Source organism: Choristoneura fumiferana, chromosome 24 (assembly GCF_025370935.1).
Source record: "Choristoneura fumiferana chromosome 24, NRCan_CFum_1, whole genome shotgun sequence".
Classification (NCBI taxonomy): domain Eukaryota; kingdom Metazoa; phylum Arthropoda; class Insecta; order Lepidoptera; family Tortricidae; genus Choristoneura; species Choristoneura fumiferana.
In genome coordinates this window covers 14240429-14258807 of record NC_133495.1, presented here as the reverse complement: position 1 = coordinate 14258807, position 18379 = coordinate 14240429, and the positions used below count along the sequence as shown (strand labels likewise).

Below are 18379 nucleotides of genomic sequence, written 5' to 3'. Positions count from 1 at the left end.
ATAGCAGTACGCTTAAACATAAGAATTTTGTAACTTAAATTAAAAGGTTAGTATTGAAAATTCCAATTCTTGCCGAATTCTTGAGAGCTTAGGAACAAAAAACGTTGTAAGCTTAAGGTTTGTAAGTTAGCAATCGTGCAAAACTTAAATTCGAAACCTCTGAGAAAAACTGCAAGGACTGAACAGTAAAACTATTTTTAAAAGGTTAATTGAAGCTTAATGCACCTGACATATTTTTTGCAATACAGTACAGTTACTGCGTTTAATGTACGGGTAACAACCTTTAAACAGATTTAACGGCGTTAAGCTCAGCGCCGTGGAACCGAAGGGAACTCATCCTCTAATGGGGCATTTGATTTAATTTTTATAAAAAATAATTACACTGGCTAATAAGTGTTTAAAAGCCTGCCAAAATAAGGTGTAAAAGTACCAAAAACATAATTGTGATTTTGACGTAAGTACAAAAATGTAATTAGAATTTATTTGAACTTCCGAAGGCGATGTTATTAAAAATCTCACGTTAATAATGAAAAAATATAAAATACGAGTTTTTATTTTCATGTTTAGCTGGCTTATAAGTCTAAAATAAAACGTATTTTTCCCCTTACGTAGGTTATACTGGGTAGTTAGTGGTAAGTACTTGTTCTATATTAATAACATAAACCACAAAGACACAAGCCTGGAAAAATAACAGGCAAATTTTGACGTTAACTAGCGACGGTTGCAGGAAAGTCAGTGCATAAAAATGACAATATGACAACTATTATGTCGTTAATTTGCAGACACTTATTTAATTTATGAAGTAGCGTCTACGAATAGTAATTCTTTCGTAGAGTAGCGTAAAACTGCATACTTATTTAAACAAAATTAATAACTGTCACAAAACAAACTAGTGTTTATAACCCTAATTAACCTCTCGTATGCCTTGATCTGCGCCAATTTATGGGTATTTTTCCCCTATTTTTGTTTTAATCTGTAAAATATATACTTTTTTTTTAAACAAAATAGAATAGAAAGGAAGGAATTTTTCTTCCGGCGTAGCAGAAGTTAAATCTTGATAAAAACCTTCGATTGACTTCAAATAAAAAAAACTGCAGTCCGCGAACGTCAACTGTCAATATTCAAACGTTCCTTCGCCACTATAATTAAAAAAAAACTCACTTTTGCTCCAATCTGGTTTCCGCACTGTCCGGCTTGAAGATGCACTATTTCCCTCATATTTGTTATTTTCTAATTAGTTATTAGACAAGTCGTGGTGACGGTTGGTGTAGGACTAGCGCTCCCGCCGGCCGGCTGAACGAACTGAACTGAACTTAACTGAACGAATGAACGGATCCGCACGGACGGAGGGTGCGTGTGTGGCCGGCTTTTTGTTATTCCTTTAATTGAATGGAAGTGACGATTTAAATGCTTAAAATTGTATTTTTTTAAAGAATTAGATTAACTATAATTTAAATTTACTCTCGTATTAGACTTTTGGGCGATGTAAGTTACTGTAGAAAGTGTCGGTGTTCTGTATTAAATAATAAATTCTAAAACTTAGATATCGAACCAACTAAACGTTATCTACTATGGAACCTTTTCACAGAAAATATCACAGTGACATCGTATTGCCTGGTATGGCATTGATTGTGAGAACTTTTTGACTGTACCTACCCGTATTCGTATTAGCTATTAATTAACATGTATGTACGTAATTATGTGTGAGTGAATGAACATAAAAATAGCAAAGTGAATTTTATGCACTCGAGAAATGCAATTAAAATAAAATGCTATGCTTATGTATAGTACCTAAAAACCAGGACATTTATATAAAAGTATCTCTAATATACTGTGAATACGTTTTTTTTTATTGTCACGAATGAATATTTTCTTTTCCTACGCCCGTGGTTTTTAAAACACTGACACTGGCAGCACCGATGATTCATCCTAGGTTCACGCGACAAAGAAACCATAAATTAATTAGAATGAGGGCTATCGTTTTTTGTCTCACTAGATGGCGCACTGTTGCGTGAGGTTTTTAAGTATGGCTTTCAAAGTCTGTTATGACGGGCGTGAAAACATAGTTTAGATTAAATCATATTTAATACACCTTAAAACCGTACCATAAAAATATCGAGCATGCCACAGTGTTGCAAAGTCCCCGTTTTGTTCGGAAAAAAGGGAGGACAAAGGTTTCCGAAAGACAAAAACTGTCTCAAAACACAGACATTCATTGCCCGGAACGCATATTTGCCATAATTAATTTCAGATATTGCAAAATATTCACAAAATTATTCTAATTATAAATAAACCCGCGTAGTTCACCCAAAAACTATGAGATTTGACATTTCGGAGACCTCACGCTACACTAGCGCCTCTAGTGGCGAATTCATACGCGATAGCCCTCATTGCAATATCACCAACCACAACACTTGAGCCCTGGCCGTTGCGGACGCCGGTACAAACTGGAGTCCTAAATACGTTGGATTTTACTTGAACTTTGAAAGACGCCTGATATTTATTCTGGCCAAAGAAAAATAGTGTATTGTTTTTTAGGGTTCGTGTTTCAACATATGTCTGTTAAGGAATTTATAGAATTGCAATATTGTGTTTGTAAATATTGATAGGTAGTATACCTAGCTTAGAAAAATTGTACCTACTTAAAATTATAGTACCTGGGCGACCGAGCTTTGCTCGGGCTAAAACTCGGTAATAGGCGTTTTCCCAGAGATAAGACCAAGCTAGATCGATTTCCTTCATCCCAGAAAACCCCCACATATATCTACCAAATTTCATCGAAATTGTTGGAGCCGTTTCCGAGATCCCCGACATATGTATATATGTATACATATATATATGTATAACAAACGCTCGTTTAAAGGTATAAGATATATGTATATTATATATAGATACTTACATAGCAATAATTATTAGAATAATTTCACTAACTTTTTAATTCCCAACACAAAAAGGGGCCGATATCTGTCTGTGTGTTGTTTGTCTGTCTGTGTCATTGTAGCTCTCAAACAGATAGATCGAGTTCATGCGGTTTTTTACATGCAATCAAGCGAGTTTTGGTGAGAACATTAAAATCTCATGATATGTTATCGTCGGGGTTCTGAACCTCTAGTTTAGTTTAGGTTCTTGACCCAGAATAATAACTGTGACTATGTGTAGGTAAGTTCTCATCATCATCTTCATCCCAGGCTATACAGGTCCCATTGCTGGGAGCAAGCTTCCTCTCAGAATGAGAGGTCTTGAGCCGAGTGAGGATTGACAAATCTCATGATATTGTTATCGTCGCGGTTCTGAACCTCTAGTTTAATTTAAGTTTTTGACCCAGAATAATAAGTGTGACTACGTGTAGGTAAGTTCTCATCATCATCTTCATCCCAGGCTATACAGGTCCCACTGCTGGGCACAGGCTTGCTCTCAGAATGAGAGGTCTTGAGCCGAGTGAGGATTGACAACTTCACACACACCATTGAATTTCACACAAGAATTTCGAATAACTCAGAGGTGCGAGCCGGGGCTTGAACTAAAAATACAATAATAATACAATACAATAGAAATATTGCGCACCACAAATCAGTAAATAGGTAAGCACAATAATTTTATACAGACACAAAAGCGGTAAGACAATAGGCGGTCTTATCGCTTAAGAGCGATCTCTTCCAGATAACGGTACAGGAACTAATACAAAACAAAGTCATCTGCTTTTGAGGCCATAGCTCAAACCAGTAGGCCACCGCGGCTGTTACACTTAATCAAAAAGATTTTCTAAAATAAGTTTGTTCTTTACATGAGTCGAACCCGGCTTTCTAAGCCTTGACGGAGACGCAATAAGAACATTCGGAATTCCTTTTGCACAGCATTCGGCCGCAGTTTGCATACAGCCATCCCCTCGGGCATTGGCTGATGGAAAACGGGCAAAGTAAGACGTGTGACTTTCAATGCACCATCAAGTGAAATCACTCACTGATAATTATGTATGTATTGTACGAGACGAGTAGTGGCTATATACAAGGTTGAAAATACAAACTGAAATATAGATGCACAGAAAAAACAGAAAAATAAGACCATCACTGGGAATCGAACCCAGGTCCTCGGTAATCCGTACCGCGTGCTATACCGCTACACCACTGATGGTCAACGGTACCGACACGAATTTCCCTATGCACCTCATATCTCAGCTTGTGTTTCTTACTTAGTCACTTAAGCAGCGACGCTAGCGACATCTATGCCGTAAGCCCTCAAACTTTTTCGGCATTCCTTTGGAACTAACCGCTCACCCGGACAAGAGATATCGTTTCTAAGCAATCAAATTAAGATTGTTTTTTTGGAATCTTTTTGTATTTTTTATTCAATTCCAAATTTTTACTTTTACGGTCATCCCGTAAACCGAAATTGAAAATACAAACTGAAATATAATGATGATATTTCAGTTTGTATTTTCAATTTCGGTTTTACGGATGACCGTAAAGTAAAATTTGGAATTGAAATAAAAAATACAAAAGATTCCAAAAAAACAATCTTTATATACAAGGTGTTAATTAAATAAAATAACTGAAAACCTGACACCCCAAAAATATTAAAAATATTTTTTCATTTTAAGTCAGTTGATTGCATTTATTTTTGAATACCATCATAATTTTAAAAGATATTCGTATGTTTTGCTTAGTCAGTAATTCTACTTCATTTCTAACTCTACACTTATAATTTGTACTTGTCAGTTGCGCTTTGACGTTTTTAGAAGAAAATCACACATTGACAGCAAAACGGCCAGCATTAAATTATCGAAATTGTATGCAACCCCGCTAAAATATTTAATTGGCGCATGTTGCAGTCGTAACTTTTAGTCTGGGCGCAATAAAAAAAGGATTTTAAAACACAAACACAACCTAATTTAAAACCTAGTGTAATCAATTCTACTCTCGATTCTGAGCAAACCACTTTCTGGTTTTCATTTATTTAATTAACACCAAATAAATACAAACACAAATACAAATAGTGTAAATTTTCGGTTACAAAATACGTCTCGATCGCGTTCGCATTAAAATCTCAATTTGTATGCAAACACGAACAGCGCCTCTAGCGAAACGTTTGCGATGTTCGTCTTTCCATACAAATTGAGATTTTAACGCGAAAGCGATCGAGACGTATTTTGTAACCGAAAACTTACACTAAGGGTACTGCCTCTTCAACGAGCTAATTCGCTAGTCGCTAATTAAGCGATCGTTTTATGCGGTAAACGCTGCGTTAAAAGCAATGCGTTTGACGAACATCAATTTGCATCAGATAATCTAACTACCGAACATTGTCGTAGGCGGTGAGCGCAGCGCAAGCGCATGCATTATTCGATTATCGCTATCCCACGGGAACTATGCAATTTTCCGGGATAAAAACTATCCTATGTCCTTCCCCGGGACTCAAACTATCTGTATACCGAATTTCATCAGAATCGGTTCAGCGGTTTACACGTGATTGAGTAACAAACATTCGGATTCGATTCCCGTGTCGGGGCAGATATTTGTATAAAAAATACGTATGTTTGTTCTCGGGTCTTGGGTGTTTAATATGTATTTAAGTATGTATCTATCTATATAATTATATTTATCCGTTGCTTAGTACCCATAACACAAGCTTTGCTAAGCTTACTTTGGGACTAGGTCAATTGGTGTGAATTGTCCCGTAATATTTATTTATTTATTTAAACATCCAAACATCTTCACAAACTTTCACATTTATAATAATTAGTAGGATAAAATTGATGTGCGTCAAACGCATTGCGTATAACGCAGCGTTTATTTATCGCCAAAACAACCGAACGCTACAACGTGCCAATGCAACGCGGCATCACTGCACAGTCCGTTACTCGCAGACGGAGGCAAAAAACGGTCTCTGTACCGTGATCGCACTGTAGGACTTTGGATGGCAACTGGCGCCTGCGCAGCGATGCAGTATTTTAGTTTAGTTAGTGCAATGCACTCAGCGATGCACACAATATGCACCTGCGGACTACTAAGGGATACTGCATGCACCCTCGCTACTTGTTGTTTTGAGCATCATCATCATCATCCCAGCCTATATACGTCCCACTGCTGGGCACAGGCCTCCTCTCAGAACAAGAGAACTTGGGCCATAGTTCCCACGCGGGCCCAGTGCGGATTGGGAACTTCGCACGCACCATTGAATCGCTTCGCAGGTTTGTGCAGGTTTCCTCACAATGTTTTCCTTCACCGCAAAGCTCGTGGTAAATTACAAATGTAATTCCGCACATGAATTTCGAAAAACTCAGAGGTGCGAGCCGGAGTTCGAACCCACGGCCCTCTGCTTGAGAGGCGATAGGTCAAAGCTAGGACACCACGGCTTTGAGCATGATCCAAGGTATTTTCTAGCTGACAGTTCGAATGTTTTTCTTTTTGAATGAAATTATTTCTCGAGTGTAACAGAATCACGTACAGTCAAGGGCAAAGATATCGACACGGCCAAAGTTACAAAAATATGTATACACGACTTTATGCACTTAACATTAAGGCCGTGTATATATTTTTTATCTTTGCCCTTGACTTGCCAGGGTGAGACTCGAGACCTCGACTCTAGAGATATGTATTTCATTGGTCCTCCCTGTAGCCTAAACGGCTGAACGATACGAGTACAATCACATAAATAAATATCATGGGACACTTGACACCAATTGACCTAGTCCCAAACTAAGCAAAGCTTGTACTATGGACACTAGGCAACGGATAAACATACTTATATAGATAAATACATACTTAAATACACATTAAACTCATACAAATATCTGTCTGCCCCGGCCGGGAATCGAACCCGGGACCTCAAGCTTCGTAGTCAGGTTGTCTAATCACTTGGCCATCCGGTCGTCGCAATAAATACAATACAATATAATGAATCTTTATTGTACAACGCAAATAGTAAGCGATACCTACAGATAACCTAACCTAACCAGCAACATGTTGGAAAACTCCCTACTTAGTCACTTCAAAGTTCAATATCTTAAAAACGGCTGAACCGATTTTTATGGAACATGTCTAAGAACCATCGCTAGAAAACCTGGTTTCAAATAATAAAAACCGGATTCAAATCGGTCCAACCGTTTAAGAGCTACGGTGTCACAGACAGACAGACAGATACACAGACACGCATAGCGGTCAAATTTATAACACCCCTCTTTTTGCGTCGGGGGTTAACAATAGCCACGGTAAAAAAAAATTTTGTTTTTCATTGTAAAAATATGGGTGGCAAATGTCAACTTGTAGTACAGGAGCTTAATATCTTAAGTACACTTACGTACTCAAAATCTTGCGAAATTTTGCAAATAGGTACTTTACTCCCACGCGCATAGGGTTGCCATATGAAAAAATGAAAAGTCCTGCCAAAAATCCTGAAACCACCCTAAAAGTCCTGACATTTCTCGTAACAGAGATTTGACGTAAGTAGGTTGAAGGACGTGCCGGCGCAGCGCTGCGGTCCACGGACTCACAGCAAAACAAGATGGCTGTGCCCTTAGTGTAAGTTTTCGGTTAAAAAATACGTCTCGATCGCGTTCGCGTTAAAATCTCAATTTGTATGGAAACACGAACAGCGCCTCTAGCGGAACGTTTGCGATGTGCGTGTTTCCATACAAATTGAGATTTAAACGCGAAGGCGATCGAGACTTATTTTGTAACCGAAAACTTACGCTAAGGGCACTGAGCCTCTTTCCGGTGGTAGAAAGAATTTAGAAACTTTTTGCACGTTTCAAACAATATAATATTAAGTATTAATTTTGTTGATTAGTTACTACTTAAATTATCATTTCACTCATAAAAAACCGGGCAAGTGCGAGTCGGACTCGCGCACCGAGGGTTCCGTGCACATTTATAGGTATGTAAACGGGAATCGTGTCTTGAAGATTATACATTTCTCGATTTTTCCGAGTGATTTAATAATCCAGTGTATGCAGAGCCCAACTCTTAAGCCAAAATGTGTGGGGTCAGATTAAATTGGTCATTAATATTTACAATTTTACAGACAAAAAAATCAAGATTTTCAGAATTTTCTAGTTGGTTGTGTTATAATAGTTTCTAGGACAACTGGAAGTGCCCTATTTATTTATTTTTATTTATTCATTCAACAACATTGATACAGTTAGTATTTCACTAATATTAAGACTTATTGTGATACTGATCCAGATAAGCGTTTAGAGACAAGTGTGCAGTAACAGCCCAAAAAGACCAAGGCCTGTGTTAGGGCTAGTTACATAGAAGCGTCATCATTCTGAGAGAGCAATCGATCGCCGCTTTTGAGCTTTGGTTAGTGTCAAAAATTTAGTAGAAAAACAAAATAATAATAATATATTAGTGTATGTATATCTCTTCGTAAAGAAATAAATACATCAATTATAAACTATTTGTAAATATAAATTATATGTTAGTTGTTACCAATTTAGAGGAAAGCCAAACACAGTCAGGGAAATAAATTCTGGTAAAAAGTGTGAAATTCCGAAAAAGAGAAGAAAATAAACTTCTTACTTTTAGTGATTAAACTATTTATATTTAATGCAAAGGATTATGGTCACATGCAGTACTACGATTTTTCAGCACTTCTAACAGCTCCTGCAGCTCAACAGATAACTTATCATAGAGCCTGGGTCCAATGTATGAGAAGTGCTTTCGTACTGCTTTACTATTTCTGAATGGTATTTTGTATCTACTTCTTGTATTCCTGAGATATTCGGGATTCTTTCTCAATCCCATGTCGTTAATGTGTCTTCCGAAGAATATTATCAGTTGCCAGATATAAGTTGTCGTGGAGTCATTACCTGAGTCAACCTGTAAATTGATTCCGTGGAATATGGGTTTTCAGTGCATGCTATTTATGGAAATACGTTGTTTAATGACTGTAACTTTTGATTGCGTTGACTTAGAAGTTTGATTTTTTCAGGGCTTCAAGGCACCGCAGATTTGAGCAATCGATATCAATTTCATCTTGATACGTCCACGTGTTCCTGAGAAAAATTATTTTGACAGACGGACGGACGGACAACAAAGTGATCCTATAAGTGTTCCGTTTTATCCTTTCGAGGAACGGAACCCTAAAAACGGTGTAAGTAATAAATGTATCATGAAAACAAATGTTAAATTTTTTTCAATGAGGTCATTTCTAAAAATCCCGACACTTGGCAAGTCCGGCCGCAATCCTGACAAAGGGTCGAAAATCCGGACATGTCCAGACAGATCCTTGCGTATGGCAACCCTACACGCGCAACGAGGGCACCGGCCCTCGGTCCAAGGTTAGAGGATCCTCGCACAAAGAGGAGGGCCCTCGTGGCCTCGGAGTTGTTTTTTGAGAGCATTTCACAACATTCCTTTGTGCACTTAAGCACTGGTTTGACGTTGCGTCGAATCGAAAGCTTTTAGCGGAGCCTGTTAGGGTGACTCAGTTCGCCAAAAAAGTACCCAAATAAAGGTTGGAGAAATAAGAAGTACCTGTCTATACAATACACTTTATTTTTCAATTTTTGTTCTACTATAAATAAGAAATAAGTATTAAATATTTTTATTGAAATACAGTACCTATAGGCGGCAATATGGAAAATGTCCACCTCTAGCAGGAGAAACAATAATGTACAACTCGGAATGTACGCGCAATAATGTATGACATGATAATCCGAAGCATTAGATATATTGCTTCCGATTATCATGCCGTACAATATCATGGTCGCGCATTATCACGGCGTACAAAATATTGCGCGTGCTGTACCTAATGTACGATGTGATAATCTGACTGAATCCATTAGATTCGAATGACCATAGATTTGTGTTTAGTCCAAATTAAGTTATTTTCTACTAAATTTATTAATATTCGGTGTACACGAAAAACAAATGTACACAAGCACGGGTTATCATGCCGTGCATTTTTTGCTCGTGCATTAACAAGTCGTACATTAACTTAACCCCTCTAGCAGTATGGCACATGCGAACCCTTTTCATTGTTTTTCATTACATTATCACTAGATTTTCACACATTTTTGTTCTAATTTTTGAAGGTTCATTGACCTGAGGCACCTGAGGCCACATTGCCTAACGTTTCTGACGCATTTACTAGTTTTTATCACTAAATTACCAAGGAGAAAATTTGTGTTCCATACATATTCCCTATTGACATAGTAAGATGGACGGTCAGCAATACCTTTCTCCAAAGGTGCAGCACTGCTTTTAAACAACAGGATCAACAAGTACCTACGATGATCAGACAGACAGAAAGACGTAACACACTGATTAGATCTCTAGACACTTTTGAAGAGTACTTTACGCATATAAATTCAACCAAATGTCACCAATTACAAAACTCACAATACTTTAAGTAGAACTTCACGGTTATGTATATCGCGTCGGTTTGACAAACAGAATTCTATCCGCCCGAGAACTTTGGAATTTCGTCACACTAAATTCCGACACAAAACAAAGCTCGCACACACTATGCAGATAGCTTATCACAATGTTGTTTACGAGCCGAAACACTCCGCGGGAATGGACGAACAGCATGGCTACTACGAAACTCGATACTCGAAGTTCGTATCGTAACGTCCCTCTCGCTCTCATATTAAACAGTATAAATGTCAGAGGGACCGCATGACACGAACTTCGAGTTTCGAGTTTCGTATTAGCCCTGCTGGCCGAATGGCATATTCCATCGAAACAGCTGATGGCCACAATCAGGAGACATTAAGTAAGGTGTAAGGCACACGGAGCGGGTGATAGTGACTTGTAGTCCTCCAGAGGTTATTTAATTCCGTCACACTCGAGGGTACCACGCCAGAAGCTCTTCATCAAAAAAGGTGACAATACCTTATTGAAGAATTCTAGACCCATCGCACTCCTGAGTCATGTACTTAATTATAAGTTGTTGACAGTGTAGTGTGGTGGTGGTGGTAGATGGGTTTGTGTGATTTGTGTGTGTTCTTACAGTGTGGAGGTGGAGGATCTGCATAATACCCACCACACACACACAACTGCATATTTTGCATAAGCTTAGCTATCGTAAGGTCGCGGGTGAGCAAGGAAATTCTTTTAGTCCATTGATATGGACCTCCGCAAAGTAACGCCTGATTCAATAAATTAATTATTTTCTCATTACAATGTATAAAAAAATAAAAATACCTTGAATACATTATTGGTTAGCTTAAAGCTCAACTTACATCATCGAATCGGAAATAACACGTTTTTGCTGTACATACTACTTTAATGAAACAGCGCTTTGAATTTTTAGCGTTCCGTAGTCCTACAAAGAACCTTGTTAGTTTCGCCCGTTTCGCGGGTTGCTATCATATGGTCGTAAACGCAACTGGTCTACAGCTTCAACTCGTCGTAAAATCATCTGGACGATATAGCAACTAGCCTAAAAAGCGGCCAAGTGCGAGTCGCACTCGCACATGAAGGGTTCCGTACCAGCAAGTAATAACATATATTAAATTTTCCTTTACTTTACGATTTATGACGTATTAAAAAAAAGTACTTACTAGATTATGATTGGTTTTTTGGAGTCTTTTTGTATTTTTTATTCCAACTCCAAATTTGTTACTTTTACGGGTATCCCGTGTAACCATATCGAAAATACAAACTGAGACATGGATACACAGAAAAACCAGAAAAAAGAACCAGCGCTGGGAATCGAACCCAGGTCCTCAGCAATCCGTGCTGCATGCTATAACCCCTACACCACCGCTCCAGCGTCATCCATGTCTCAGTTTGTATTTTCGATACTTACTAGATCTCATTCAAACCAATTTTCGGTGGAAATTCGGTACAATCATATATTTTTTTTAGTTTTATTATTCTCTTATTTTAGAAGTTACAGGAGGGGGGGGGCGCACACATTTTACCACTTTGGAAGTGTCTCTCGAGCAAACTATTCAGTTTAAAATAAAATGATATTAGAAACCTCAATATCATTTTTGAAGACCTATCCATAGATAGGTACCCCACCCACCCCAAACGTATGGGTTTGATGGAAAAAAACATTGAGTACCAGTTCTAAGTATGGATAACTCCCAAAATATATATTTTTTTAATTTGTGTCTAAATCTTAATGCGGTTCACAGAAAACATCTACTTACTTACCAAGTTTCAACAGTATAGTTCTTATAGTTTCGGAAAAAAATGGCTGTGACATACGACACAGAACAGACAGACAGACATGACGAATTTGAAGCAACTCAAAAGAAAATCACTTTCAATTCGACGTACTTATACTATGTGTGGTCGAAACAGGTTGTTCGCCTATTAAGCAACTCGTTTTAAAAAACAAGTGATCCACATAGAAGGTCGCCCGCTAAGCAACTCGTCGTGTGTGCGAATCGGACACAGAACAATAAAAAAAATGGTCAAGTGCGAGTCGGACTCGTACATGTAGGGTTCCGTAAACAGTTCAGTAACAGTTTTCTTAAAATTCTTCTAATATCAGTTTTTTTTGCTGACTGTACTTTATGCCCCTGGTTAGTGGTTACGAAAGTACTCGTCAAAACGACAAACGAGTCCAAATCGATGCGGTCGTGTCGTTTATCACAGAGTCCTATGGTCACCCGCTAGCTTGTCAGGGCAGACCTCTTGAGGGGAGGTTTGACCTTAAAGGAGGCCTAGTAAGTTATTCTTTGAGTAAAACAATAAGACTTTTTAACAATTTTTTAATTAAATATTGAACACAAAAAATAACAGGCCTAATTTGACAAAATTAAAAGTAAAAGTATTACGAGAATCTCAGGTAGTGAGTTCAAGAGATTTTATTGAGAGGTGGTTCTGATTATTCGGTCTCACTGGCCTACACTTCCCTGGAGTCGGAGAGAAGAACCCGGAGCGAAGAGGCTGGCCACAGCAGGGGGGCCTGGTCCAGCTGAGTGGTCGTCGGTGCCGAGGTCAAAAGGGGCCTTAGGGCGGCAGGACGAGCAGCCTGGACAAGTGTTCCACGCAGGAGCGATCAGGGTCTTGGACGAGCCAGGAAGGATGTGCAGTACTCCGGAAGTTAAGGCCGTCAGGGCTTAGTGTCAGGTTAAAGGAGCCGCCTGAGCCGTGAGAATTGTAGCCGAACGGAGCTTTGAAAGTTGTACGAAGGTTGTAAGCCGTACAAAGGTTGTAAGCCGTACGAAGGTTTGGAAGTTGAAGCCGTACGGAGGTGCCCAAGTCTGGGCGTATGGAGCTTTCGAGGAAGCTGTTTAGTGTAGTGTGAGCTGTTGAATGTGTGTTTTACAGCTGTGCTTCAGCTTTTAAGGCGAGAATATTACAGTTAGAATTCCCCGGTCACAGCTGATCGACAGCACCCCCCTTGGCCGACAAAAACGGTCAAGGGTGAGTTGGTTATAGATATATTTAGTCGTACAAACTCGTGTAGTAAATGAGTGTAATAAAATGCCTACTTTTATAAATAAATAAGTAAATAATAAATATATTAAATACATATTATTACGTAAATAAATGAGTCAAGGGAAAACTACGGTGGCGACCTCTAGAGTTCGTCCGTCATTCTGCTCAGAGATCCCTTATTGAAGTAAGCGCCATCTAGCTTACACTGAGCTAACTAAGATGTCAGCGATCGCCTATGTGCATTGTGACAGTACGCCCGTCCCTCCAAAAGAAATTTGAGCCTCATAGCAAATTTCGTTAAAATAAAAAAAAAAAATACTCTATGACATAACTCTTACATACGTCGTCTCTCATACTATGATCATACTTCTACTCTCATGGCGGGTCAACAACAACAGAGGCTTGTTGACCCTTATGTCAAGGGAATAAAATGTGTTAATGGAAGGTGGACGTTATATGCATTATAAAAATATAATTATAGACATTAATTAAATCTGTGATTGAAATTACCATCCGTTCCAATCATTAGAGTTTTGAATTACAGAGGCTAAGGGCATATTTTACGTGTTACCAACCGCACGGGTTCCGTAATTCAAATTTTAAAATACTTTTTAACGAGTTGCAAGTTCTCGGGTAAAGGCTTAAGGACAGATCAATTAATATTATAATAATGAGTGGCAGACCGCGACAAATGATTATACTAGTTTAGCGTGTACCAAGTAATATGTACGCGCCATAGATTTAAAGAAAATAATAGTGCAAAAGGTGCAGCTATTATACGTGCGCGCGGAGGCGGCGCGCTAAAATGACTTGATTCTATAAATAGAACCGTGCGTCTAAGTGATAAGGGAGTGTGATAAGACAAAAATTAAATTAACACGCGTGCGCATTCGCCGATGCTAAATGGAGACTGATGTGACGGCGCGCGACAGCTGATCGCCCGTCCAGATGCATTATGTAATTAGTACCTACATTGATAAGGAAGCAAGTAATGCATTATTTATTTAATGTGCGCAGACGCTACCTGCCGCCCGGTGTTAATTTTAAATCTTTAATATGCCATGCACCTAAATCGTTACCAGAAAGATCCTGTAGTTCGAAAACGAGTGGAGATCTTTTTTAGTTATTTTACACTTAACGAACTTTGGTGCAAGTTTTTTGCTAAAGTATTTAGACTTATCACTTAAGAAATACGTGCGCTTCCAGACCAAGTCTCCCACATTAAATTCAGCCGGTTTTCGGCGTAAGTTGTAACGCGCAATGTTTTTTTGATGTGCGTTATAAAGTGAGTGTTGAACTTTATCAAATATATGGGTCAAGAAACCCATGTTTGTGCGTAAATATCGCGAGGTAGAAAAAGTATTTCATTCCCCAAATCGTTATCAACGAAGTGTGAACCACAAGTCACTAACTCTCTGCCGTAAACAAGGAAGGAAGGAGTATAACCGGTTACCTCGTTCACAGAATTATTTATAGCGAATTGTACTTTAGGTATGTTGACGTCCCAAGTCCTATGGTCGTCGTTAACAAAGGTGGAGACGCAGGATATTATAGTTTTATTGTAGCGTTCCGTATTATTAATATGTGGACTGTACTTTGCTATTAAAAACTGGTTAGGCACCTTGTATTTATTGAGAAATGTTTTTAGTTCGCGGCTAATTAGTTGTGACGCATTATCCATGTAAATGGTTTGCGGTATTCCGTGAACTAAGAAAATGGAATCTTCTAAATGTTTGACTACGATTGCCGCAGTTGCGTTACGTACCGGAATAAGAAACAATATTTTGAGAAAATACAAGTAACCACGAGCAAGTAACTATTTTGTTTACGACTAGTGGGCAATGGACCGACGAAGTCCAAGGCTAGGGCTTGAAAGGGCCTCGAGCACTGTTTAGGCCTTCCCATTTCACCTAGTGTCGCGTGCGTAGGATGTTTATAAGCGATGCAAGTGTCGCAAGAGGAAACGAACTTTGTTACGTCTCTATACATGCCTACCCAAAAGTATTTGAGTGCTATACGGTGATAGGTTTTGAAAACGCCTAAGTGTCCGGCTGTTGGTTCTGCATGATTTTCTTTTATAATTTGTTCGCGTAATTCCGCTGGCACAACCTCTTTCCACGCGAACTCATTGTTAAACCTAGTATCTGACTTAGTAAGTCTATATAAGGAATTGTTTACAATTTTATAATTGGGGAAACCTTGCGGTGTGTTTACACAGCTATTATACAAGTCTAAGTACCATTTGTCTTGCGAATTGAGATACGAGTTAGCAATAGTTATTGCCGACACCGGCACGGATCTTGATAACGAATCAGGTATAACGTTATCTTTGCCGCGACGATGTAAAATCTCAAAATCGAAAGAAGATAATCTTACGCCCCAACGGGCTAGGCGTCCGGTTGGGTTATTAAGAGAAAGGAACCATTTCAAGGATGAATGGTCGGTATAAACTTTGAATGTTTTTCCGTTTTCCAAGTAACAGCGCCAGTGTTCTAAGGCTACTAGTACGGCTAAGGTTTCCCGTTCAGTTACACTATAATTCTTTTCACAGCCTGTTAATGACCTACTCATATAAGCGACCGGGTGCTCCTGGCCGTTTATATTTTGACATAACATACCGCCGACGCCATAGTCACTAGCGTCAGTGTGTACTTCGAACGGTAAATCAAAGTTGGGACAAGAAAGAACCGGAGTTGTTACAAGGCAGGCTTTAAGTTTTAAAAATGCCTGTTCGGCCTCTGGCGTCCACTGAAATGGAGGGCTTTCTTTTTATTAGAAGTTAAAATATTTAAGGCCCTGCCAGAGTACTAAAGTTGGGAACGAAACGGCGGTACCAAGAGGCGGTACCCAGAAAACGTTTTACCTCTTTTTTTGAAGTTGGTCTAGGATAGTTTACGATTGCATTTACTTTTTCTGGGTCTGTACGCAGCCCTTGAGCGTCTACAACGTAACCTAAGTATTTGAGACTGTCCCTGAAGAACTGAGTTTTCTCAAAGTTGATAGTTAGACCAGCTGTTTTTAATTTAGTTAGGACGCGCAGAAGTAATGTCACGTGGTCCTCGAATGAATTACTAACACAGACTATATCGTCGAGGTAACAGAAAACTTTCATTTCAAATTCGGGGCCGAACAAACTATCGACTAAACGTTGCTGTGTAGCCGGCGCGTTAGTTAGGCCAAAAGCCATAGTTTTAAAACAAAAAGTGCCCCTTGACGGTACGAAAAACGCTGTTTTCGTTTTATCCCGCTGATTAATGGGTATCTGCCAAAAAGCTTTAGAAAGGTCGATGCTAGTAAGGAACTTAGCATCTCTAAGGTTATCTAAAATTTCCGAAATGTACGGTAAGCTATATGCGTCCTTTTTAGTTACTGAGTTAAGTTTTCTACTGTCTAAACAAAATCTAGGCTTGCCGTTCTTTTTGTTTACTAAAAGTACTGGCGATGACCAAGCGCTTTCACAAGGTTCGATTACGTCAAGCTGTAGCATTTCGTCGACCTGTTCGTTAATAATTCTAAGTTTCTCAGGAGACATGCGGTAAAATCTTTGGCGTATCGGCTCAGTGTCGCCGGTATCTATATTGTGTGTTATTAACGAAGTTCGACCTAAACCTATCCGTTCGTAAGAAATGCTGTTAAATTGGCTTATGATGTTATCTGCTGGACGCGTTGAGACTCAGTTAAGTGACTATAGGACATAAGAGTTTGGGAACCCTCGACTTGCTCTGTGTGCTTGATGGCGCATTCGCTTACCCCAATACTATACAAGTATTTAGGCAAACTTTAAAGGTGCGCCAGAAGTCAACACCTAGAATGAGCGAAGTGAGGATTCCGGAACTACATATGACCTTACAGTGTGAGTTATAGACTCAAAGGTCAAGTCCAGGTCGAATATCCTACACTATCTAGATGTTGGCCGCCCGCGGCTGTTACACGCACAGAGTCGTCGATTAGTAGTTGATGTCCCCTTTCAAGTAATCTATTGTGAAAATTGTTACCTATAATAGTAACAGCGGAACCAGAGTCGAGCAGAGCCGATACCTCTAGTCCGTAATAGATACCTTTACAAAAGGTCGCGAGTCTACAATAGAGGGTTGAGGCGATACAGTGGCCACTTTATATGAATTAAAAAATTTGAAACATAATTAAGCCATTGTGACCAGTTATTTTCTTTTATTAGACTGTGATCACTGGATCGCCTCGCCTTCAGTTTTTTGAAGTTGAGGTTGTAGGAACTGGTTTTTTATTATTGCATTTAGAGCAATTAATAGATTTAACGCCCGGCAATCCGCATTTAAAACAGACTATCGTACGAGGCGCTTTGCAGCTTCGTAATGTATGAGTGTTTGTGCGACAACGCGGGCAAAATAGTTTTATATTATTATTGTTGTTATTTTGCGAGCTGATTGCATTAACCGGATAGCGGGTTTTATAATTAGAGAAATTATGTGCACTGGCGTTGTTACCTGGGGAATTTTTCCCTTGATATGGTTGCTTTGGAGAGTTTAGGAAAGACGATTGTTTATTGTAAGCGAATTCTGGCGCGAGCGTATCCGAATTCGCTCGCGGAGGTTCGCGGAATTGGGACATACGCGCATGAACCACTTCGTAGTTATGGCAAAGTTTACGCAAGGTATTTAAATTATCTATTTTTTCCGCCGTGGCTATGACAGTAGCGAAGCACGGCCGAATGTTATGTAGAACAATTTCTAATTGTTCTTCTTCGGTAAATGGCACGGTTAGCCTTGAGAACATGCCGTGCATAATTGAGAGATAAATCGTTATATTCTCGCTTTCGCCCTGAGTACGCGCGCGAATTTCCGATTTTAATCTGTAGTCGTAATCGTGCTGAGAAAATACTTCTATGAGCTGTGTAGAGAGGTCATGCCAGTTATCTATGGAATCCTTAACCGAACGGAACCAGTGAAGGGCGTCTCCTTCGAATATTTCCGTTGCATGTTGAAGAAATTTTTCAGGTTTTAGATTACGCGCGGCTAAAAATTCTTTTACCCGTTGAACAAAGAGCGTACGCAGGT

At 39.1% G+C, this 18379-nt stretch overlaps 1 protein-coding gene and 1 pseudogene across 2 annotated transcripts in view; one reads left to right on the top strand and one right to left on the bottom strand.

Annotated features, from left to right (window-relative positions):
* LOC141441474 (tubulin beta-1 chain-like) overlaps positions 1–10519 on the bottom strand; it is a 37651-nt gene extending 27132 nt beyond the window's left edge. Inside the window, exon 1 of one of the 2 annotated variants that reach the window (XM_074106226.1) lies at positions 10180–10519. Coding sequence is in view for 1 of the 2 variants with exons in the window: in XM_074106225.1 (XP_073962326.1) it covers positions 1162–1218 (57 nt within the window). In the remaining variant the exon portion in view is untranslated. Of the gene's footprint in view, positions 1–1161; positions 1293–10179 lie in introns of those variants that run through there. The other variant, XM_074106225.1, reaches the window with a different exon arrangement.
* Positions 10520–17830: 7311 nt separating this feature from the next.
* LOC141441883 (uncharacterized) overlaps positions 17831–18379 on the top strand; it is a 7894-nt pseudogene continuing 7345 nt past the window's right edge.